This window comes from Rhipicephalus microplus, chromosome 9, assembly GCF_043290135.1.
Source record: "Rhipicephalus microplus isolate Deutch F79 chromosome 9, USDA_Rmic, whole genome shotgun sequence".
Lineage (NCBI taxonomy): Eukaryota > Metazoa > Arthropoda > Arachnida > Ixodida > Ixodidae > Rhipicephalus > Rhipicephalus microplus.
The window spans coordinates 9,039,994-9,065,148 of NC_134708.1; the positions used below are offsets into that span (position 1 = coordinate 9,039,994).

At 46.4% G+C, this 25,155-nt stretch overlaps 1 protein-coding gene across 1 annotated transcript in view; it reads right to left on the reverse strand.

Moving 5' to 3' along the window:
• Positions 1-6,028: 6,028 nt before the first annotated feature.
• LOC119164844 (uncharacterized) overlaps positions 6,029-25,155 on the reverse strand; it is a 56,549-nt gene continuing 37,422 nt past the window's right edge. Inside the window, exons 9-14 of the mRNA XM_075874332.1 lie at positions 24,029-24,397; positions 22,971-23,255; positions 13,867-13,995; positions 9,967-10,750; positions 9,874-9,883; positions 6,029-9,530 (exon numbers count right to left, since the gene is read on the reverse strand). Of these exons, the coding sequence (XP_075730447.1) occupies positions 6,488-9,530; positions 9,874-9,883; positions 9,967-10,750; positions 13,867-13,995; positions 22,971-23,255; positions 24,029-24,397 (4,620 nt within the window). The 3' untranslated portion in view covers positions 6,029-6,487. The remainder of the gene's footprint in view (positions 9,531-9,873; positions 9,884-9,966; positions 10,751-13,866; positions 13,996-22,970; positions 23,256-24,028; positions 24,398-25,155) is intronic.

Here is a 25,155-nt window from a genome sequence, read left to right on the forward strand (position 1 = left end):
TGTACTCTTTGTAGACTTTCTGCACATCGTTGGCGTGTTGCTTCAACCATTCCGGTAGGTTTTTCGTCTCGCCGACATACGAAGAAGGGCACTTGGCGCACGAAATTTCGTAAACGACACCGGGTTCTAAATCATCTCGCAGTTTCATACCCAACCAGACAGACTTCTGTCGAATGTTAACATTCAAGTCAATTAGCCAAGACTTCAGACACGATACCATGCAGCTCGTCAAGTGCTACATACGCATTAAGGAAGGCATCTCAGTCTTCAAGACTGATGTTGACTTCAGCCGCACCTGCTAAGTTGTTCCTCAAAGCCTGTGCCTAAAACGACCTGTCTCGAACCCTGAACGTTTTGAAGTCGTCACGAGAGCCGAACAACGACTGATCAACGCCTGCCTTCATGGAATTAACGCCTCTCTGCAGAAAAAAAAAATTGGACCTGTTCTTTGCCAAGCGTCAACTTGAGCACCTCATCCTTGAGTTGATGTCTGCGGTCGGCGCATTCGCAGACTCCATTGCGGCATCAATGGCAAAAAAGCACCGGACCACTCAGGATAAGAAACTCTCCTAACTGTTCGACCGAAGTTCCACCCAAAGCATACAAAATTCCAGGTTTGTCATCAATCTTTCATTTCGTCCACTGACTGATCAGAAAACTTCTGTTCTGACAAAGGGACACGGCTATAGCATGCCGACGCCTTGTCTACCGAAACTTGTCGCGGCTTTAGAGAAAGCAGTCTCGAGCGTGAGGCTGGGCACCGGAGTAGAAATTAGGCTGAAATCAATTGGGATCCTTTCAAAATTACCGTTACAAAGGAAAAAAAAATGGCAGCATATCCACGGGGTGAATGATGGAGAGCGGGGCGAAGCATCCATCCACCCATTTGTTCTTCCTTCCGTCCGCCCATGCGTCCGTCTGTGTGACCGTCCATGCGTGTATCCACCCATCCGTACGTGCGTCTGTTCGTGCGTCCACACGTCCATTCGTTCGTTCGTCCCTGCATTCGTCCATACATCCACCCCTGCGTCTGTCTGTGTGTCCGTTCGTCCATCTAGTCAACACTCCAAGTACCGCCATCTCGCATCTTTTCATGATATATGCATCCGTTTGTGTAACCATCCACGCATCCATCCACCCGTCCGTGTGTCTGTTCGGGCGTCCATACGTGCATCTGCCCCTGCGTCCATCTGTCCGTGCAGCCATCCGTATGTCCTTCCATGCATCTGTCTGTGTGTCCGTTCGTCCATCTAGTCAACACTCCAAGTACCACCATCTCGCATCTTTTCATTATATATTCCGCATATAGAAGCACCGCCATCCAGCAGACATTCAAAAAACGAGATGGCGCACGCAAAATTTCTTACGGCTTGCGCTTCTTGTCTACTTCCCACCTTTAACCACCTGGAGTTCATGGTATATACTAGTTCACTGTATTCATGGCACTGCGGCTCAACACTCGCTATACCTTTCTAAAACCAAGGAGGTTATGCCCAGCGAGTATAACCTAGCAACCCTTTCTTGTCAGATAGTGCTCAATGTACATGCCAATGGCTGCTAATTGGGAATGAGAGACAGGAGAATTTGGCTTTTAGTTAACGCGCACGCTGCGAATTTTTTATTGTTAAACAACGCACAGGAGAAATCTCCCACCAGCACCACCTTGCAGGTCAAAGCGTAAGACTGGTTACGCACTACGACTACCTTGCATGATTGATTGATTTGTGGGGTTTAACGTCCCAAAACCACCATATGATTATGAGAGACGCCGTAGTGGAGGGCTCCGGAAATTTTGACCACCTGGGGTTCTTTAACGTGCACCCAAATCTGAGCACACGGGCCTCGACATTTCCGCCTCCATCGGAAATGCAGCCGCCGCAGCCGGGATTTGAACCCACGACTACCTTGCAGGTCAAACGTAAGACATGTTACGTACTATGACGAGGGAGGAACGGGTGCCGCTTTGACGAGCTTCGCCCCTAAAAGAACTTGACCACAGAGGAGAATGAGACCCTTCAGGAACTTCGATGGTATCGGAGCATTGCCATTTTGCCCTCCGACAAGGGCAATTCGACGGTGGTGTTGGACAGCGGGGACTGCGATCGGAAGATTTTAGCTCTTTTAGAAGGGGATGCATACACGCGGCTAAACAAGCTACTCGTGGAAATTTTCAACCATCACACAGATCTTGGAACACTTCACCTGCGACTGATCTGCCCTAACGGATTTGCAGAGTTTCTATGGACTACAAAAAATTCACAAGCCTGACGTCCCCCTCCGACCGATTGTAGATTTCACTTCCTCCCCATACCTAGCCCTTTCGAATTTTCTACACCGAATCTTCGCCCCCCTAACCCGGAAGACACCAAGTCATGTCCATGACTCCAGCCACTTCGTGCAGCTAGCGTCAGATGTGAGCATCGACGATGACGAGAGCCTGGTCTCATTTGACGTTTTATTGTTCACTAATGTGCCAGTGCCCTTAGCTGTCTCCTCTGCCCATTCTGCACTTGAGGGGGACGCAAGCTTGAGTGAAAGGACTCCTTTGGCGATTGACGAGCTCTGCTGTCTACTGTTCTTCCTGTCCAGTATGTACTTCTCCTACAAAAAAAAAAACTATTTTCAGGCAGAACAGTGGAGCCGCGATGGGAGCTCCCATCTCCGTCGCGATGTCCAACCTGACCATGGAGTATATAGAAGAGAAAGCCCTCAGCTTCTTCTTTCCGCGACCCAAGCTTTTTCTCCGTTATATGGAAGATTGCTTTTGCATCATGAAGACGTCTGAAAAATTCAAACAGCGTGAACTTATTTACAGCGCAACACCAGAAAAAATACAGGACAGGGAAGGAGCAAAAGAGAAAGAAAAGACTAAAAGAATAAACAACTGTTGTGAGTCAGCGCCGTCTTTTCTTTCTCTTTTGCTCCTTTTCTGTCCTGTATTTTTTTTCTGGTGTTGCGTTGCAAGTTCACGATGGATCCTAACCAACTGGCCCAACTTACCGTCTCACTTCAAACAGCACCTAAATTCCGTGCACCCAGCCATACAATTCACAACCGAGTGTGAAAGCGACCGCTGCCCACCCTTTCTCGACGTCCAGGTGGCAAGAAAGCGCAACGACCTGGAGTTCTCCGTTCACAGAAAGTCAACGCACACACGCCGCTACCTTCAATTTGATTCTTCCCAACCTGCCTGCCACAAGGCCTCAGTTGTGACCACGCTACTCCAGAGAGCTAAGAACTTAAGCTCCGATGACACGGAGCGAAAGAAACAAGAGGCCCGTGTAATTGCGGACCTAGAAAAAAACTTCATTTGAGCCGCCACCCGCCGCGCAGCGCAACAGAGGATACGAAAACCCCAATCTACCTTAATTGGCAGCTCCCGAAACGCGTACCGGTCCCATACGTTCGGGAACCAGCGAAATGTTGGCGTGGATTTTCAAGAAGGAAGGGGTTCGCATCGCGCACGTGCCTAGGTGTGCGCTGGGCCGCCTCCTCCCCCGTCTGAATGCCGGCCAACAATGGATAGGACCCCCGGTGTCGTTTACAAAATTCCGTGCGCCGAGTGCTCTTCTTCATATATCTGTGAGACGAAAAACCTACCGGATCGACTGAAGCAACACGGCAACGATGTGCGGAAGCTCTACAAAGAACGCAGCACAGTCGCCGAACATGCTGAGACGTTAGATCACCAGATAAATTTCGAAGCAACGGTCGTCCTTGAAAGCGAGCCGATTCGGAAGAGGTTATTCTCGAGTCGCGGCACATATAGAGGACAGCCCTAACATCAACTGCTCTTTCAGAACCCTTTCTCCAGTGTATACACATGGACTGCGCTCCACGACAAAACGAGAGAGAGAGAGAGGGGTCACTATGCGCCTCGCGAGTGCTTTGAAGACTCCGCTCCTACGTAGTCTCACAGTCACTCCTGAGGAAGGAACCAAGTCGGTTTCGAAACGTCGGGTTTCTTCAAAACTTTTGGTTAGAGTCTAAATCGTCTCCCAGTTTCATACCAACCAGACAGACTTCCGTCGATTGTTTACATTCAGGTCAATGAACTAGTTTTGTAGTAGTAAGTTTCAGTTTTCTTTCGTGCCATGACAAAGTGTAATAATTTATTTGGGCAAATTTTTTAATGTAGCGTTAAACTTTTATGGCTTTGAGCCATCAATGGCTATCATTACTCCTCATTTATTGTAGAATACAAATAAATAACATTTTAACGCGAGTCTGACCGGCTAGGTGGAAGTTTGAGGAAGTTGAAACACCTCCAGCCACGATCTTGGAGAAAATCCCACGTTTCGAGACCGGCTTGGTCCCTTCCTCAGGAGCGACATTAAGTGTCGATGTGCCTTGTCCTAGGCTCGTTTTTCCCTCACGTCTCAGAGGCCATGCATGTAGATTGGATGCATTGTTTCTAAGGACCGGTTCACATTCCCCGGTGTGGTGTATTGCCAGGACTCTAGCAAGAGCCTCCTTTCTAGATTCTTTTCCGTTTGTGACAGAAACGTCATCAAAGTCAATCTTGAGGTCGTGCTTCTCGCATTACTCTGTGAGGGCACTGCATTGCACCTCCATCTCCCTGATGTCGTTCCTGCGCTGGCATATTCTTTCCAAAAAGCACTTATTCTCGCCTATGTAGCTTACTGGACATTCCGCACACGACACCAGAGAACACCTTTGACGACATACCACGCCCTGGTGTTGCTCTTTGAAGAATCATCTGCCCATACTAATCACTTGCTTAAGCCTCGTAATAATATTTAGACAGGCAAAACCAGCTTTTAAGGGAGGTACCTGCACCCTTCACATGTTGAGAATTATCCAGACAAAATTTCATCCCGATTTGGCTATCAGAATTACCCACTTTCAAGGTGTATGTCAAAGCTCTTCTATGTGTGAAAGAATTTTAAATATAATTTATTAAAATTTATATTACTAACAATTTTAACCTATTTTGAGTTTAAATACAATATTTAGTTTTTTTGTTGTTGTAGACGAGAAACCGAACATGTGAAAGCAAATAAGAACGAAAAGCATGTAATGTTTGAAAAACGCATTTTTCAGCTCTCATCTCTTCTTGAAACAATTTATTAAGTGCATGCCACACGACAAAGAGATGCAGGGCCCCTCGCCCCACCGACATCAACGCGATGTAAATACACAACACCGTAATGTAAACAAAGCTAAGTTACGAGTTCGTGTTGAATGGTTGCCGACATGCATGCGCACACACCATGCAATTTTCCTTTATGCTTTCCTTTTAACCCCCCCCCCCCCCCCATATTTACTTGGCAATAGTTTCCAACCGCTGACTACAGTTAGTGTGTATGGTTTCTTTAGGAGGCCGAAGACCTACAAAGAGCTCCATATTTTCAAATTAATAAATAAACAAAACAATAATAAACACACTCTAATAGTTTGACAATTCGGATTTGCCCTATAAGTTCTATTTTAAGATTGTTCTTTGAATGCTCAGAAATTTTGAAGCAGAATCATCAATTGAATGGAGTGAACATCAACCATGAATAGCAACCGCGTAAGGTATGGTGTTATTAACACTAGTTTTAAGGCTGTAAGGCTAACAAACAGTGATGTTTTGTATTAAATATTTGTTTGTGCATTTAAAGCTTACAGAAATTTAGGACACATTGTCTTTTACGTTGGACATTGTCTACATGCGAAGACACCATCCTTTCATTGCTAAACAACGTCCAGTGGCCATCGCGCACCGTAGTCATCACAGTAACAACGGCTTTTCCGAAGCCAATGCATGTATTAACCACTCGGAGAAGCACAGGTGGCGTCATGTTTTTAGGGAGAATGTAGTCTCTTTGCCAGTTGCTTTATTTTGAGGGGTTACGACGACGGAAGGTGCCAACAGCCCAAGCACACCAGGTGCTCCACACCTAGCAGCAGCCAGCTAGCAAACCTGGGTGAAGGTGCTGTACCAGGACTAGTCAGTCATACTACAACCCACACTGACGCAGGCTAGACAGACTCCCTGAAGCTAGAAAGAAGAAAAACAGAATCGGTGAAAAATATATCTTTTATTTTTCCAAACTGCAAACAACAAAATACGATAAACCTTAAACACACAAACATATGAACTGGAACAAAGATTGCACACTATGGAGAACAGAAGTGCAAATTGTGGATGTGCACAAACGAATTCATTAATCAATGATAGAACAATATCACAAAAATTTTCTGGTTATCATAACGAAGTGGAAAATGTATCAAATGTGCTTATTTGTCAGCGTACAAACTTCCAGGATTCTTGTATAAATGTGCTGAAACTTCAAACGAGGATTGCATAACGTATGCTGAAAGTCTTTCTTATGCCAGAATAAAAAATAAAATGATGAGAATGAATTAAACAGAAGATGATGGGGGGCGAAACGGCAAAGCTATGAAGTTAGGCATACTGGCCAGGCACTTTTGCAACCTACCACACTCTTGCACTAGCAGACCATAGCTGTCTTAGTCCTCAGTTCACATTATCGCTGCTTTGGATTTCCAGCAGTTCTGCGTTGGTGCAGGCACCAGGGATTGGGCAGTCATCCAGGCTCAGCCGCCTTCTGAAACGACGTCGGGTGAAGGGAGTGGAGTCTGCCGAGGAGGTACCATTTGGAACGATGTTTTGTCTTCCGTCGCCCCCTGCACCGATGTTCAAAGCAGTGGCTTTAGGAACGGTGGCTGCACCCATCGCAGAGCGGTCATCCTTGCTCGCTAGTCGTGATGAGGGAAGTGTAACGCTCTCTTTCAGAGCCAGGCCAACTTTCGAAGCTGGAGTATCCATATTTTTTAATGGCTTCTCCAGATGTGCCTCGCTGCTGACTGTCTCAGCAATATGCGTATCACCAGATCCTGCCAAGGTGGACTGCTTGTCTGACACACTGGCAGTGCTCAAGCTGGAGATTGCATTCTCCAATTTCACCGGTGTGCCTTTATGCAAGTCTGCGATCAGTTCTGTCGCAGCTGTATGTGATGTTCCTTTGGTTTCATCGGTGGCGATCTCCTCAGAAAGCGCATCTTTGAAGATTTCTGCCTCGCGCTTGCTTTTAGACAATGCATCTTCAAAAGCTTCGGCATCACCCTTTTCCTTGTATCGGGGGCTGGCCTCGGAAAGAGCTGAGAGATCTTTTTCACCAAATTGAGGTACTTTTGAAAGCATGTCAGCATTGAGAACTGCCAAAAGAGCGGCACCACCAACACCGACTCCTTCTGGAAGCACAGCCGCCTCATACAGTTCAGTAGAGCCACCCACTGCACTGCATAGAGGTTCAGGTTCTCCAGCTACATTTTCATCATTGTCTACTCGCAAACTTGAGTCATTGCACTCTGGTTCTGAGAGTGTGTCTTCTTTGGGCAGTTCTTCGCTGCTCTGCAAGTTCTCGGGAGTTTCATTTGGTGCTCCGTCTGACGGCCCTTCTTGTTCTTGAGACTCTGCTTCAACAAAAACCCCCCCTGTCTCCTTATCTGACATGCCTTGGCAAGCTTCTATCTCTGAAAACTGGGAAGGTTCCGACACAGAAACGCTGTCAGAGAAAGGATCTGTGGAGACCTGATCATTCTGTTTGTTTTCTCCTTCGACAATGGGGGCCTTGGGAACACTCTCAGGTCCTTCAGAAGTTCCTTCTTTGAAAACAGATTCGTTGTGACTGTTGGCAGTGACGTCTCTGCTGCCACCTCTGGAGGCATCATGCACGGCACCTTGCAACTTCTCTAAGATGTCTATGCCCATATCCAGAAGACGAACCACGTAGCGGCCATTCCTCTCACCCAGAAATTCAGCCAAGAGAGATGAGGTTGGCCCTTCGTCAGCTAGAACCTTCAGCTTATCCAGTGCTTCTACGCCCAACTTATCCTCGGGGACATCAAGAGTGCAATTGATGGCAAAGAGGGGCTCGGACAGCAGCGCGTCGGGGAGCTCGCGAATTCCCGCTCGCTCCACAGTGTCCGTGTTTCCGTAGTCAACAAACTTGACTGGAACGCTTGATGCGCCCTCGGCTTCACCCTTGTCCTTGAGTACAGTGATCCTGTAGGGAAGATCGTCAGACCAGTAGGCCATGCATGGCTGTGACAGATCGACCGAAGTGTTCTCATTCTCTGGAACTTCCTGCAGTTCTTGCGTCAGGGTCTCCAAGGCGCCTTGACGATCATTGAAGTGAACAAAAAAGTCGGTTGCAGACTCTATATGCATGATGCTGACCAGAGCTTTCTGGTGAAGTGGAACTTCGGGACTCCTGTACCTTCTCTGAAGCGGAAGCTTAGACATCAGGTTGATGCCGTCCCGGGTGAACAGCTGAACTGACATTGGCGTTCCAGACTTCACTGTTTCAACGAAAAGAATGGAGCCAAGGACCAGATCTATGAACTTCTCCAGGACATTCGAGTCATCGGCACCTTTTACATCAGCAAGCTGGCATTCAACGCAGAAGGGCTCGACCAGCAACTCTTCAGAGCACAGTGACACCACCGAATTCACTGTCTCTACATTACCGTAATCCACGAAGCGAACCCTGAAGCCACCCTCTTCCGCGGGGCCTTCCACTCTAGCCCTGTACCAGAGGTTGTCTGCAGAGTAAAGAGCAGCATAGAGGGTGCTACTGTCTGGTGTCTCTACTATGGTTTGGGGAGTGGAAGCCAGTACTACTTGCAGCTTGTCCACAAAGTCTGGGAGACTGTCCAGCTGGGTTGAGTACTGCACATAGAAAGAGTTCAAGCTGTCAACGTGGCTCACTGTGCAAGCTTTACGCTCCTTCACAGCAGCTGGAGGCTCGCTGGAGGGTGTGGCCTCCGAAAAAACGACAGGCTTCTGTTGAGCATCTGTTTTCACCGCCACAGGTTCAGAAGAAAGAAACCTACTCTTGAGTATCGTGGTAATATCCTGGCCCTCCTTAGCGAGCCTCACAGTGACTTCTGGGCCCCAGGCCATCACCTCCAGTTCTAGCTCTGAACCCTCAACCATCTCCTTGAATGCACCGAACACGCCAGGAATGCCGGCAAAATCTATTGCCCCATCCAACTTGCATTTGTAGCAAAACGGTGGCACTTCGAGAAATTCTGCAGCAATCTCTCTGACTTCAGGGACAATATCAGTGTTGCCATAGTCGACCAACTGCACGCACGAGCTGTCACCTGCAACCCTAGCACGATACCAGGCTTCGTCCTGGGGGTAGAAGATCACGCAGGGAAGTCTGGGCAGCGGCGCCACGACCGGCTCAGGATTTTTGGTGTAGTGAGCGTCGAGGCGCATGGAAAGTTCTTCCAGTGCCTCCTCTTGTTCCTTGCGCATCACGTAGAAACAGGAAATGTCTTCAGCATGCATCACGTAAGCTGCCATCTTGCCAGATATTTTTGAGAGCGGAGGATAGCATGGCACAATCGTGCGATTGCTTGAGCCTGCGTGAGGGGTTTCACCCCGCGGTGAGAGGAGAGAGAAAAGCACATTCAGAAGCAGACCCACCACAAACAAGCATGCAAGCAAGCAAGCCACACCAAGAGCAATCTGGTCATTAGCGCAGCAGCTTCACTTCCCAAAATATTTCCGCATGCAGTGCAGCCCCTTGCATTCCAAAGCCATGGACCACTATATTGAAAGTTCCAGAGCTAGAACTGAATTGATGCAAGCTTCCTAAAATGCTTAAAAGTGTTGATACACAACCATGCCATGGAACTGTTAATATGTTTCAAGTTTGGTAAAACATATAAGCTGAATTACAATAACTAAGGCATTCTGTAGCAAAGCATGATGGATGGACTTACTGCAGTTATTACTATTGCTTTCCTTTTCTTCCCCCAACCAACAATGGCCATTCACTATTTACAATTGATGAGCATAGTTCCAGCTACACTTCCTTTTGTGCTCACTTGACACCCACTGCCACCGTAACATTTTAATGTAACAGACATATAAGCCTGTGCTGCATCTTATTACTATCAAATAATATTTGCATAGTTAGCAGTTAGACCGAATTTTTCGCTCCTCGTTAGACCTATTCTCACTACCTGCGGCATCACTACCACTAATATGCAGTTCGCTGCAATTATCCCCAGCTTTATCACCACCGCTAACTTGTTGACCACCAACTTCCTTGTGACCTGTATTTTTGCTTATATCAGCATTGTCAGTGGTACTTTTAAAACCATCATGAGCATCTTCCTCGCTGCTGCTCTGCTGGCTATGGACACTGCCTTTGCTGGTAGACTCTGTATCATCGTTAGCGCTACCAAACACGTCATCGCCAGCGTCGTAGTCAGGCTCACCCCGACGCGAAGGTGGCCGAGATGTATTGGCCGGAGGTGACGTCCTAGTTGGCGGTGGACCTCTCTTCGCAGCCGAACTGGTCACTTTGGGCTCGGGAGCCACGGGTTCGACAGAGGGAGGTGCTGTGTCAGCCACAACTACCCCGGCTTCAACCGGAGGCTGGCTTTCCTGCACCTGCCCTTCTGGAGCCGACACGTCTGGAATGGGAGCTTCCTCTGAAGCCGAGACGTCTTCTGGAATGGCTTCTGAAATGGGAGCTTCCTCCGGAGCAGCGACGTTTTCTGAAATAGGAGTTTCTTCTGGAGCCGAGCAGCCTTGCAGAGCTGAAGCAGTCTCTGGTGCTGGAGTGTACACTAGTGGAGGTGGTGATGCTTCCTCTTGTGGTGGCGGCGCAAAGCTGTCCAAGACATTCACTTCACTGTCTTCTGAGGTGTCAAACAGTGACCCAACCACCTTTGCAGGCTCCAGCTGCTGCTCAACCTGAAAAAAAAAACAAGAACGCCCAGAGTGCGACATTCTGCATTTACTCCATGTTCTCAGCATCATACGTTACACAACTCACTTGACCACAGTAACAAAGCACATATAATTAGAATTGTGAGAATAAAAAATCCTGGGTTCAAAACGAAATTGAATATAGAGACTCGAAAGCAAACTGAAGCGAATATTTTTCCAATACAGTATCGACCGCTTGCACTGTTAAGACGCGAATATCCGCCCTATAATCAAAACAACCTTTTGCGAGGGCGCTGTTGTGCAATACATGCTGAGCATGCAACCTCGCATGTCCGAAAATCGAAGCATGTGATGCATGGTGCTACAACCATTCAAATTTCCAAATGTTGAAAAAGAAAAGACAACCTATTGGCAATGCGCCAATTTTTTGCCACCGTATTTACTAACGAACTACCTTTAGGTAGTTCACTTAGGAGGGGGGGTTAAGGCTTTGGTATCACGAAAAATAGCAACAAAAAAAAAATCGATTTTATGAAAATCAAGCTTTCTGTTACTGAAACCCTTTTTCTATCTGATTCCAAAATATCTACACTGAAAAATTGTGGAGAAGAGCATAAGAAAATTTGTTTCACCTTCATAGGTAGTCAAACTTTTTTCTGGATATCGCGAGAAAACAGCGATTAAAAAAAAATTGTAGCTCCGTGATAGCCCAGCCGGAAGCAGACTACTTGGGCTCATGGGAAAAAGCATTTCTCAGTGTTTAAATTTCCCACCTCAGCTGGCTCCTTCTTATAAAAACAAGTACACAAAAAGCACAAAAAGGTTGTTTTGAAATATTTGAAATCACCATGAAAAACTATATTAATAAAATTTTCAAGTGTCTATGACTAGAAATAAAAAGTTTTTTCGAAGAGCGTCTCCCCTTAATGTGCTTTGTTTTATCTGTATTACCTTGCATCTGCCATACAGAGCACCAATCTACACTCAAACTTTGTTATAACGAAGTTGAAGGGGAGCAACAATTATTTTGTTATATCCATTATTTCGTTATATCAATTATAACAGTTGGTGGCAATGTATGCTCAGAAGGGTGCACACCTATAAGAATGCAAAGAAGGAAACAGCCTCGCAGCTGTGTGTACCGCTACACGACCACGCTTGCGACGGAAAATAAACACAGCCGAAGCTCATTAATTCGAACAGCTTAATTCTAACTTCCGGGTAATTCGAACTCGCGCTGTGGTACCGTGAAAGCTATGTGTATTCCAATGGGCAAAAACGCCCTGTAATTTGAACATGCAGGCACTTAAGACGGTTAATTCGAACATACCACGCTAAGAAAATGCTCTTGGCATCATGCCCAATCCCGCGGCGACATCTCTGAACGCTGTGCACTAAAGAAAAAAAGAAAAGGAAAGAAAAGACTGTGGCGGATTGTTTGCTCTTTCTGAAATGCCGATTTGCGATGTGCCTGAGCCACGCTTCTCCCATTTCCGTCTCTGCACGTAGAGACCCTTCTCCTTTCAAGGTCGCGCGCGGAGAGAGCAAAAAAAGAAAAAAAGAAAGAAAGCTGTTGCGGAGACACATTCGTTGCCGTCGTCTTTAAAAAGTGTTGGCGCTGGACTTAGCTACGTACTACTACGCTTTGCAAACTACGTGCGAAATTGATTGACGTGCTGCAAGGCAAACGTGTCCAGACGCGCATCACCGATTACTTCAATTAGTGACGGATGTCCTCTAATTTGTGAATAAATGCAAGTCTTCTAAAGTTTCCCCATCGTGTGTTCTTATAAGTGAGAGAAAAATCGCTTTGCACCGCGGTGCTGATTCTCGGTCATGTAACCCGCTGAGCGCTTCCTCAATCCTCTCCGCTGGCTGTGCGAGAGGGAGGGCTCTCTCAGCCACGCATGACGTGGCTGTAAGGTCGGCGTGGGCGTTTTGAAAGAGCCGCGCCGAACGAGCGTCAAACTCCGTAGAAAACGATATACTAAACACACTACGGTCGGTCTTTTTTTTTTTTTTATAGACTATTAGATCGACTAATTTAGTTCGATATATCCATTTACTGGACAATTTTACTTCGTTACAATGAGGTTTAAAATGCATGGTTCTCACTGGAGCTTTCAAGGGAAACTTTATTTACTTTATTATATCCATTAATTTGTTATATCTTGTTACGTTATAATGAGGTTTGCGTGTATGTATCTCTGCCCTTCAATTGCAGCCACCGTAAAGAGTTTTGTCAATTTCATACCAAACTGCAACTTAGGTAGCACACGACCGCTACGAAAATGCAACCAACGCTGATTAGGCCTACCCTGCCGTTAGGTATTTTGTCGTGGGAAGTTTATCCAAGATGTGAAGATCAAGTGTCTAAACGATCGCACTCAAGAACAGCATTCGTGATACAAAATTTGCATTCGCGGCTGGGACATCAATGATGAAAACCCGCCAAGCTTATGCAAGACCCCGCACTAGCAGCAGGGGAGAAAGCTCGCATAATAGAGCTGTAAAAGTTTTCGCATTTGTGGACTAGGGAACTAGCAAGCTCGCTAACGGCAACGCTTTTCTTGACAGGAAACTTTTGAGCACAGTTGATAAAGAAGTAACCGCACGGGCAATGCTGAGCCGCGCAGCAGGAATCACGCAGCCGGAGCCACACTGGCGATGCTAGTACACTGTAGCCGCGTCAGCGCTGATGCAAAGGCGTCCTGGGCGACGGCCCTTCTCAGCGAGCACACGTGGCGTGCCGTGGTTTTTCTCCATTTCTTTTTTCCTACTTTTGCGCTTCGTTCACTGCACGTTCCCTCCACCTTTGCAACAACCTCTTAGCTCGCTCCCCACCAGCACATCCAGTGTGACTCCTTTCGGATGAACAGTTGCTACCGCGACTGTCACAACAATTTTCCGGCAACCTCCTTATAACCAGTCTTTATCTCGGGGGGAGGGGCGGCTACACAATGAGCGGTAGGCGTGTAAATAGAGTTCTATGAGAGAGCAAATGGGAGTCAAAAAAAGACCGCAATGTAAGCGGTTACATTATAAGTGGTTTACACTGTGTATATATTATAGCTTGCTTTTTCTGAATGCGAAGTTGAGCGGGAAAACCCGCTGAACGCAAGCAACAAATAAGAAGGTACCTGCAACACAAGCTCCTTGTACAGTATTTTAGCTGACAGTTCGGTGGCGTCAACAGGGAAACTGCAATTCAGCACACACTGGAAGGCACAGCCGGGCTGAGTGGTCAACTCTGGTAGTATCTGCTTTACCTAGAGAGAAAAAATACAGAGATGTACACAAAAGAATCTAGAGATAAAAAGGCAGCTCTTGTAATATTTTAAATCCATTATCTTCCATACAATCAAATTCGTTATTCCACTTTTTAGACTGCACAAATTGATTGGGGAATAATTTACTCGGTTGTGGTGACAGGCTCAAAGCTTTGCAAGGCACTTGGTGGGCTGCACTACAATGTCGGAGAGCTGGAGTATTAGTTGTTCGAAGCCAAGGTTCACCTTAGCGGCTTGCCAATGGCTGCAGGACATAAGAAGTTAGCACAGCTTGTTGCGCAAAGCTGGGTCAGAGCAGAGCTGGTGGGCACCTAACTAGACCTGGCAAGGCTTTTACACAAAAAAAATCTTTCACATCTTTAGCAGCCCTTTTTTTCTCTCGGTACTTGTTCTCTAGCCTTTTTTTTCCCCTTACTTTCGATTTTTATTTTCGTCCTTTATTTAAATATCTTCCTCTATTGTTTTCTGTCCTCCCTTTCCATCTATTTTTATCCATGTGCATTCTCCCATCCTCACTGTCACTTCCCTTTTCCACATCTCTTTTTACGCTATGCCATTGACCTCATCTGGTATCGCGCGCATTCCCGTGTTCTTCACGCCCCATATGTTTGTAAGCAGCAGTAGGTGTTCCCGACATGTTTAGGCACTTAAGATAGCTGGTATTTTGGTGGTGTCCTCAAAGGTAGAACATAATTTTTTTATGTTCATTTTTAGGGCTACTAAAACTTTCTCTATTGCGGCTGCATGGTGATCAATGACTGCATTGCAGCTGCTGTGCTAGTTGTCATGGAAAGCCTACGTGCCGTGATCTTGCTTTGAAGAGGCTACGATGCCCATTCTTCGCACATAATCTGTATTATGTAGATTAATCTTTGGGCTTCACAAAGAACAAGCACACTTTTTGGTGCATTTCGTCGGGCATTCAATTTGTAACGACCATTTTAACACACAAGCGGCCCAAGTTTCGGCCAACACTGGTGTAGTCACAAGCTGAGACGTAACAAGCCGCTTGTTTTGCAAGCATCTATTTTTCGGCCAACGATGTTTCGTGGTCAGGTACGCATGCAACGGGGCTACAAGAGCTTTTTTTTTTTTTTAAATTTGGTAATAAAAATTGAACAGTTTGCAGAGGCTGAAACTTATGACTATGTGAGACAAGCACGCAAAAAGTGCAACGTCGCCATTAATTCAGCGTAACGTCATCGTAAGCTTTGGAGTGCCGAGAAGGCCTCCGCTCTGCCGCACGAGTGTGGGTGTAGTTTTTTTGTGCATAAAAATTGACCTTTAGGTGTTAAGCTCACAGAGGTGATCGCAAAAGATCACCTAGTCCGTATCCCACAACAGTGGCTCTCGGATTTATAAAACTGAATTAATGGCTACTGTAAAAAAAAAAAAGAAAAAAAAGAAAAAGGAATACAGGTCAAACCGGAATATAGGTTGACCCATCGCAACCCTGAATATCCGAAAAACAAATTTTTTAAAATTAATCACAAAGTATCACAGTGGGCCCTTACCTTGAAAAATACGACACAAACAGCTGCACTGTGGTGACGTATCTTTTTATTTTGACACTAATCTGATCATAGTTGAAATCAAGAAGAAGAAATGAACATGGGCCGGGCATGTAGCGCGTAGACAGGATAACCGCTGGTCATTAAGGGTAACTAACTGGATTCCCAGAGAAGGCAAGCGGGTTAGAGGGAGACAAAGTTATGTGGGCAGATGAGATTAAGAAGTTTGCGGGTATAAATTGGCAGCAGCAAGCACAGGACCGCGTTAACTGGCAGAACATGGGAGAGGCCTTTGTCCTGCAGTGGACGTAGTTAGGCTGATGATGATGAATCTGATGTAGTTAAACGCCAGAAAGCCACAAAGTGCCGTCACTCAGACTCGTAACTTGAGTCCAATGACATTTGTTTCTCACTACTACTTCTCAGAGTGCATCGTCCTCCATACCATCCAATACATTGCTAATGCAGCATTTGCAAAAAAGCTTGTGCACTATCTCTTCCGGGAGAGATTCCATTCTGACAACAACCAGCCACAAGCGGTTACGAGCGCCGGACATCGTAGGTGGCCAGTGGGAATCTTCAGATTATCGTCCAGCATCCAGTCATTGTAAAGCGCGCGCACACGATCATTGAAGGGTTTATTGAGCACTATGTCCAGTGGCTGGAAGATTGATGTTAGTCCCCCAGGTATCATGACAAGGTCCGTCTTGCCATCGACCAGAACTCACTTTACATCGGCCGTGAGCTTGCTTCAAAACGAGTCGAGCACCAACATGCTTGGTCACAGAAAAAGCGCACTGGGTCGCCGATTCCACATGAGCCAGATCCACTCAAGCATGGGGGACTCATTCATGAATCCTTTTTCATTTGCTCTCATGATGGCATCTTAGGAAAAGTCTACTTTTTGTAGCCCTTTTCTCTTGAGAAGATATAAGGGGGCAGCTTCTTTCTATCGGCTGTGCAAGCAAGCATCCCTGTATATTGCGAACGCTCGTTCCCCGCTGTCAAGAGCTTCACTTACTTGGATCCTTTAGCGGTCACAGTCCGGTTCGAGGGCATATCGAACCAGATCAGAGTTTCGTCAATGTTGACCCTGTGTCCCACCATGTAGCAATGCTATGACGAAGAGCTGACACTTGATCAGCTTGCCATCGAAATCTTCGGGTAGTTTTTGGCACACGGAAGCACGCCTCCTCAGTGCAAAGACTTTCCGCTTCATAAATCGGTGCACCCACGTTGGCGAGCCCTTGAATTGCGTGATTGTGAGCCCAGAGTCACTTGCTAATAGCTTTCACGCGGATGCACTCCGCTGTCACGGGCAGCGAGCTTGCAAGCAGCTACCGAACGAATTCAGCGCGTAGTGTTTACAGTTTGGGGTGCACTGCAGTCCGTCCATGAAACAAGGTGTTTTTTTTTTTTGCAGAATGTGATGCACTGCTTTTGGCTCCTCCAGCATCGAGCGCTTTTCTTCAATGCACCGAATTTCCATTGTACCGCCAGGTTGCTGTGCGCTTCAGGATACCCGAAAATTTTTTTCTTAAAGCCTATTTATTGTGTACTGCCGTCGACTACCACTCATTTCTGAAGAAAGTAGAAAAAAGAAAACAGCAGACTGACAAGAATCACTGAAGCAAAACTGCGTTGCTGATACAACGTAGACATTGCCCAATGGCGCCACTGTTGATGCTCACAATGGCCAATGGAGGCTTTTGACTTTGGCTGCCCAATGTTGCGACACTTGTGGTGTACACGTATCCCGAAGGAGTACGGCCACCAGCATGGGTCCGGTCTTAGCGAGCCGCAGGGCACGCGTTAACCGTCGCCGTGGCGGGAAACACGATACTGCTCAAGTCGCAACACTTTATTGTGGCAACACCAAACGCAGTACAGCCCGTTGCAAAAAGGCGCGGCGGGAAAGCAAGAGTAGGCTTATCCACGCCACGGGCACAAAGTACTACACAGGGTGCCACGAGCTCGTCTCCGCGGTAAAGGTGATCCACGGAGACACCGGGACAAAGGCCCGGTTGCTCGAGCGAGGGCAAAGGCGCTCGCGTTGGCTTCGGAGGGAGACGGGTCGGCGTAGCTAGGCCACGCACTAGGACACCGTACTGCCCTTCGGCCGTGCGTACGCAGCGGGGCAACAAAAGGCGAGCGTTCGCCTTGGGCGCGAGGCGCCGTCAGCGAAGTCCGACGAGCCCCCGACTGACGGGAGTCGACGGACGGGAAAGATAGCGTGGCTCACCATTTGCTGTCCCGGAGAGTATCTGGCCGCTCCCGACGCAGCGCGCGAAAACCTCTCGGGGGTCCCCGCGCGGTGCCACAGTCCACATCCGCTTCCGGGTGAGGGAGTTAAACGTCACTCCGCCCTTCCTAGTGCGGCAGACAGCAAGGAGGGCAGACATGTCGGGACATGAGAACGGCAGAAAAGGCGGCAAAGCCCGCGCAAAGGCAGCGGGCTAGCCTCAATTCCCACACACTTCCACTTCGAGCTGTTGAGAAATCCCCCTGAATTTCGCATGCATTATAGTATGGGACCGGTACACCCGTACATTGAACTCTCGCACAGCAGGAACACCACTATGTTGAATGCTGCGTTGCGCCGAGGGCCAGAAAGTGCATTTTTCTTAACAAATATTGATCAATTCTCGCACTCACAAGTGATGAAAAGGCGGTGTTATTCGATTACGCTGGTTGAGTTTGTTGCGCAGCGCATGCAAGTGCACCAGTATGTTCGATGCGCGATCTGCAACGTCTTAACGTGTGGGCATAGTGCTTTTCAAAAAGACCGATTGAAGAGGACTCCGAAATGAGAATGCGAAGGGACTTGGAAATATAGTTACAATGTTCCCATTCCCTACGAGATGTACAACTTCGCATCCTTTTTTTTCAGTGTTTTCGGTTTTAGAATGCGCGTCTCGGAGGCTATGCTTTTACTAGCTTTTCACATAAAAGCAGCTGAAAGCAAGGACTGCCAGCTACAAAGCCATAAGTGCCATCAATATAGTCAACATGCCGATGTCGATAGTAGAACTCGGCATGGTTTTCCGTGCCTTGTAGACTTGTGTACTTCTCGCCTCATTCTTGATAAATTCTCATTCGAAAGTGGAACTGAATGTTGACCCGCACGCAGTGATAAAAATTGTGACTGACGCTTAGAGCAACACTTTCTTAGTGGACCAGGTGGCGACTTCGAGTCCATCATGACTGCTGACAACGGCGTGTGGTGCGTCAATGAATTCTGTGACTTTTCAGAATTTCCAGGCACCATCTCGAACTGAAAGGGACTTCATCGCTGCAGACAACAACGTAAATGTTTCTGACTGCATTTATGGCTGTAGTTGCCAGTGGTGCGGATGTATATTCGTGCAGTTGTGAATAAGTCAATGGCTTCGCTGCCGCCACTAATATCTACTCTGTCAGACTACAAAGCTTGCATCAGCATTCTGTGACAATAGACCCTGTTGTGGCCGAAGGAGCTGAATTCTCTCGTTTGAAAAAGCTTTGATAATATTGACGATGACTGAAACTTGACAACACGCAAAAAGCAAGACAAGTTAGCGGACAATTCTCATGCGAAAGAAAATGAGGTAACTTGCAGTTCACACCTTGTTCTTCATTATTCTGTGAGCAAATTGCTAGGTTACCACTTGTAATGATTTCTGAGGCCTGAAATGCTTCAATTTAGGCCTTAAATACGCATATTTTGTATTTCGAATTATTGATATATAGTAGACTCTCAGTAAACGGAAATCTGTTAAACGGAACTATTGCCTCTGCAATGCTTGGTTTTTGGCTTGTATTCTGCACCCATTTTCACCTCTCAGTAAACGGAACTCCTGCTAAATAGAACATATTTTTCTGGTCCCTTCAGGTTCCACTTACTGAGAGTCTACTGTATTCTACTATATCGCTATCCCCTTCAAGTTCAACATATCCGGGATCGACTGTATTTAGGTGGCCTCATGACACGGTTTGGGGCCACTTCAGTACCAATACAGTCCAGGAAAGCGTCCACAAGACAAACACATCCACTTCAGCAGAGTGCATTCAGTTACTTGAAAAAGTGCTGACGGTGCTCTTGACCAAGTCGACACACCGAACCCACCAGCACATTCCCAGTGTAAAGAGAACGAAAATGGACAAAATTTACAGCAACTGGACTTAGAAACACACTTGACAAGTCTGAACGTGTTCAGGTGTTTGAAGAATGATGCAGCGAATGCATACCGACATACCAGCCAAGTTCAAGGATTCTGAATCTAGGAGATTTCCGCAATAAGGGGGGTGGAGGTTGACGCACCAAATTATTTTGCACCATTTTTTGGCACCAAAACAAACAAAAAAAACATTGCACAAAAAAAAATGGAGGAAGGGGGGAGAATCCCAATTGCAAGCGCCAACATTGGCGTTGCCGTTTTATGATGGCCAGGAGAGGTCGAACACACAAGGTAGGTGGGAACACACTAAGGCGATTCTCTTAAAGGGGGGCGCAAATACTCTCGAAATTTTGCGTCATCAAAACAACTAGCAAAATCTATTTCTAGCAAAAGAAATCGTGTATGTCTTTCTGGGACACGTGAACAGACAGAACAGGCGCAGCTGGCTGCCACGAAAGCGCGGTTCAAAGCTTTGGCTTTGTTCGCTACTAGATTCTTTGGACAGGAACACCAAAACACTTCTAGCTTGTTTTTTTCTGACGTTTTTACTGCTTTTAATCTACCGCTATGCCTAACCACGTGCCCTCGGAGCCCGTAAATCGCTATCGCGTCGCCGCGACCGCAGCCAACGCATGTGCCTTCGAAACTAAGTCGTTTTATGCTATTTATGATCGCATCTGCCGCGGTATTGTCCCCAAGTTTGCGGAAAGCAGCGCTGCTTTGACTGGGTACTCGAGCATTTGACGCGCACACACACTTTCGGAGTTCTGTCAGTAACGTCGTCGCCATACATGGTCGTGTCAAGAACGACCGCCATTTCATCCACAGTGGTTGTGGCAACAACCACACACACTCTAAAAGACAGTGCGTGCGCTGGTCGCACGTGTAATTTTGAAGCTTAGAGCACGCTACTCTCGATCAGCCTATATGACATGCCACGATTAGAAAAGGTGTTCGGAACATTTGAATTTTGGCCCAATGGACACAGTGGAATTTGGCTGGAGAATTTCACGAATTGGTATCTGCCACGATTTAGCATCACTGAGACTACTGTACCTTTAGATGAGTGCCTCGCACATTCGCTTGTAATAAAATGCAGTTGCTTCGCAAGAAGCCTTGAGCGGCCTGACCTTCATTATTGTCAACGCGGCCAGATCACGCACAAAAATTTCTATTTCCGGGAGATGACAGCAGTACAAACGAAAGAAAAAGTCAGAATCTGGGAGTCTCTCAAACAATCCGGGAGACTTGGCAGGTATGGCATACCGACCTTCGTGGCGCATCAGGTGGGCAGCCATGTCAAACGCAATCCAAGTGCTAACGCCATTCAAATTCATGCACAGCCACCAAGATGCAAGTGCAAAGCGTATCAGGGGCAGCATTCGTTGCGAAGAAACGCAGTCAGTCTTTTTTACTCATGTCAAGAGTTGGGGAAGCTTCATGTTGTCAAAAGGACGTTGAGCACAAAAAGACTGGAAAGAGGCAGTGGGCATCTCGCCGAGCTTCAGCTAATCAGGGGAGCCCTAAGTGGGCACCACAAGAATAGCACCCTAGTATGTCCTATGTTGACAAGAAGCCTAGAGCACTTTAGCTCCAGGGGACTGTGTAAAAGCTAGGCTTGTGCGAATATTCGAATGCTTCGAATATTCAAACGAATAGTTGAGTATTCGAATTCGCTTCGATTAGAATTTAAATTATCGAATATTTTCTATGTATTCGCAATGATCAAATCGTCGTATATTAATCTGCACGTCACCGCTTGTAGAGGTGGTTTCACTGCACTGTAGGAGTGTTAAACAGTGAAAACGCTTATTTGAAGAACATTCGTTTTGCCGCGAAGCGCCCCTTCAAATTTAAAGGGGCGTTGCAACATTAACTGGACATTGTCAGAAAACGCTGCCGATCGGAAGTCGAGGCTACCGAAAACACGCGAGGCAAATATTGTAGCGCAGCACGTTGCCAGTAATTCACAATAAATTTTCAAAGCTAAAACTGCTTTCTTTCCTCGGGAAGTGACACTACAGGCTCAAAAATCACTTGTCACAGCCAAGAAGAAATATACAGCTCTGGTCACAGCCATTGGCTGATATGAGCATGGTGCACTTGTCGTTACTGGGGCTGCCGCTTGTCCACGAGTATGTGTGCGATCGCACTGAGAAGCCGCGTATTCGAAAAAAAAAAAAAAAAAAAGGTGCTCAAGGTCATGAGCTGCGTGTAGAGTATTTTCTTTCGCCGTGCCATTCCTCCCTGCTTAGCTTCTAGCTATTTCGTCAGGACGAGAAGAGAGAATCCCATTGCTACGCGCGCCAATTTTTGAACTCTGCTCATGCTGGACTGATTCTAGAAACTTTGCTGCAGTCAATTTGTGAGGCAACAAGCATGTTTACAGGCTCCATGGCTACTTGAAAAAGTGTTGCAGGGCCCCTTTAAAAGAACATGTAACCCTCAAATCAATTTTTCATTTTATTAAGCTTATTATGAAAGCCTATATAATCTTAGTATTATAAATTTTAAAACATTACGTATCTCACAGGTTATCACTCGCATCCTACCGAAACTACTAGTCAAGGTTGTTTTCACTTCCTTTGAACGAAAATATAAATGGCATTTGCATAGAGCCCCAGTTTCAATTTAAAAAAAACATTGTGCAGGTTAGTTTTGTCATGATAAATATTTCCTTTTTTTGTATGTCAGACATACCATTCGAATTCGATTCAAAATTATTCGATCGAAATCACTATTCGCTTCGAACCAAAAATTCACTATTCGCACAAGCCTAGTAAAAGCATCAGCAGCAAATGATAAGAGGCCAATAGACTTGCCAAGTAACATAGTAGAGGTCCAAAAGGTTGCCTGCAGGCAAGAACACCAACGCTTGTGCATTTTGGACGAAGTGACACTGGTACAAAATTTTCAAGGACTATTTTCTTTAAAGCATAATTTGGGAATTTAGCGTCGCTTGCGGAAAGGGTAAGACAGGATTAACTAAATCAATTTCGATCCAGTTTTTCCCCGGTTAATTCTTTAAGCCTTCTTGAGGGGATGATGATCTATCAGCTCATTTATGGCCACACCAGAAATGAGATTGGTTATGTTTCGGTCATGAAGACTAGGTGAAAGCAAAACATCTGCTCGAGCAATGTGGCTGATAAGGTTTTCGCAGTTTTGGACAATTGTGGAACAGTCGTGTGACGTTGCAAAGCAAAAGTGCCTCGTGACACCGATATAACGTGCCAGCAGAACATGCTCCTGTTGCATTTTACCAATGAGGAATGCGGGCTCATACCTCAGAGTGGTGCACCACCCTGGTACCACCCACGTCGACAAAGAACAGCTCCAGCTTGGCCGGGGAAGGGCGAGACTTCACCACGGCCCGCGCCCAGGGCGTGAGCACGGCATCACCTTCAGCTCCTTCATCTTTCGATGGCAGCCGTGCCACGCAGGCTTCACCGGGCACCGGATTACGGAACTTGGGTGCCACATCGCCAGCCTCCTGGAGGGCCTTGGCCATGGGTTCCACACTCTCCACAAAACAGCACCACACCTCCGACAACGACACCACAGCAGTAACCTGTAGCGTCGCGGGGAACGTGAATACAGAGATAAGCCGATACACAATATGCAACCACACTAATCATTATTTTGACCAAAGTAGCTCCATCTCGACTAGTCACCTAGTCTTTGTAACCATTCTCAATTTACATGTTATAGCTTGTCAGAGCAGAATGGATATACAGTTGAATTTGGTAAATGAAACCTGAAGGGATCAGGAAAATTTCTTCTGTTTAACAAGAGTTCAGTTCACTGAAAGAGGAACAAAAATGGGAATTCAAGTAGAAAATTAATCATATTACAAGCAGCTGTTTTTATTTAAGCAATAGTTACAATCAAGAGATTTCAGTGTTCTGCTTGTTCACTATAATAAAAAACTCCTCCAAAAAGGAACTGTTATGCTCAAACATTTCAGGGTAGCAAGTGGTCTTGAGATGGCATGCATTTGACGGAGGAACAGTTCACAAGTACACATTGACACATACTGACTGCTGCACTAAAATATTCAAGTAATAATCAAACACTCCAGTAATAGAGAAAGACTTAGTGAGTGAAGTTGTATTACTGCTGAAAAATTAACCACGAGTAATTGCTTAACTGCAACTAATAAAACAGCAGCATGCAATCAAACCAGAAGTTTTACACTCAAACCTCCTACAGCCTTTCACAAACATGGGTATAATGAATTGATGGCTATAATTAAGGAAATGAAGAATGTTCTCGTCACAAACTTTTTCGAACTTCACGTCAGATGTGACAAATTATAGGACAATCCCATGCGCAACAACCAACCTTGACGTCAACAAACTGCTTCGGATGAAAAACAAACTCAGCAGGTGAAACCACGGCTCTCAGTGGCTGCTTTTGACTGGCCTCGGATGCAGATCCCAGCTCGCGGGGCATAGCAGTGGCATCTGCAGCGAGCCCGGCTGCAACGAGAGATTCAACGAGAGACGGCCCACCGCCCTGGCGTTCGAGGTCAACAAGGTGAACACCGTCCTTCTGTGCAGCCGGCCGGCAGAGGAACACGCCGTCAAAAATGTGCTGCAGCGGCGTCTGGTCCTTCAGAATCGGCCATGCAGAGAGACCGCTAGGGGGAGCCACTGAACGGACCCGACATCGAATGGCCTGTGCCGGCAGTTTGGCATATTTTGCGAGGATCTGCAAGGAACGCATGGCGAGAGATGTGTCGCGAACAACATATTGATATGGCCTTTCTTAAGCATGCAGCCATGATTAAACAACAGCGCCACATTCTGCTTTGAAGTTAACTTGCACTCTGGATTATCGCATTTCGATAACAATACAATTTCAATTACCTTCACACTGATTATCTCTCCTTATTCACCACTGAAGGAACACGCTGTATTCCAGTAGGTGCAATTGACAACTGTTGTTGCTATCCAATGTACAGCAAAATGCGAGAAATGAAAGCAGATATAGTCGAACCCGCTACAACAAAACTGACGGGGTGCGAAAATTTCGTTGTAGTGAAAAAATAAAGGTACAGCCGGCCTGCACTAGCAAAACAAAGATATTTTTTATTCCCGAATCAAAGAAAAAAGTCGGCTACTTCATTTTCTTTTCCAGCAGTGTCTTGATGTGATTCTCACAGATGCATAGCGACACAATGTTGAAAAGCACACTGAAGCAACAGCTTCGGTGAGTGAACCAAACACTTTGAGACTAGCCACTTTCCACATTCAAAAGGTATCATCAGACAATGCCGAGAAGCAGGCATGGTATATTGGAGCAGTGATTTATGCCTTATTCTATGCTATTCTGATCATCCACTAGCCGCGAGTGACAGATTTTGTTGATAATGCGAATGAATCGTCGCACTGATCAGTGACCACACCAGCCAAGCGTAAAAAGAACGAAAAGCATTGGCATTAAAAAAGGCATCAGATAGCGCCCAG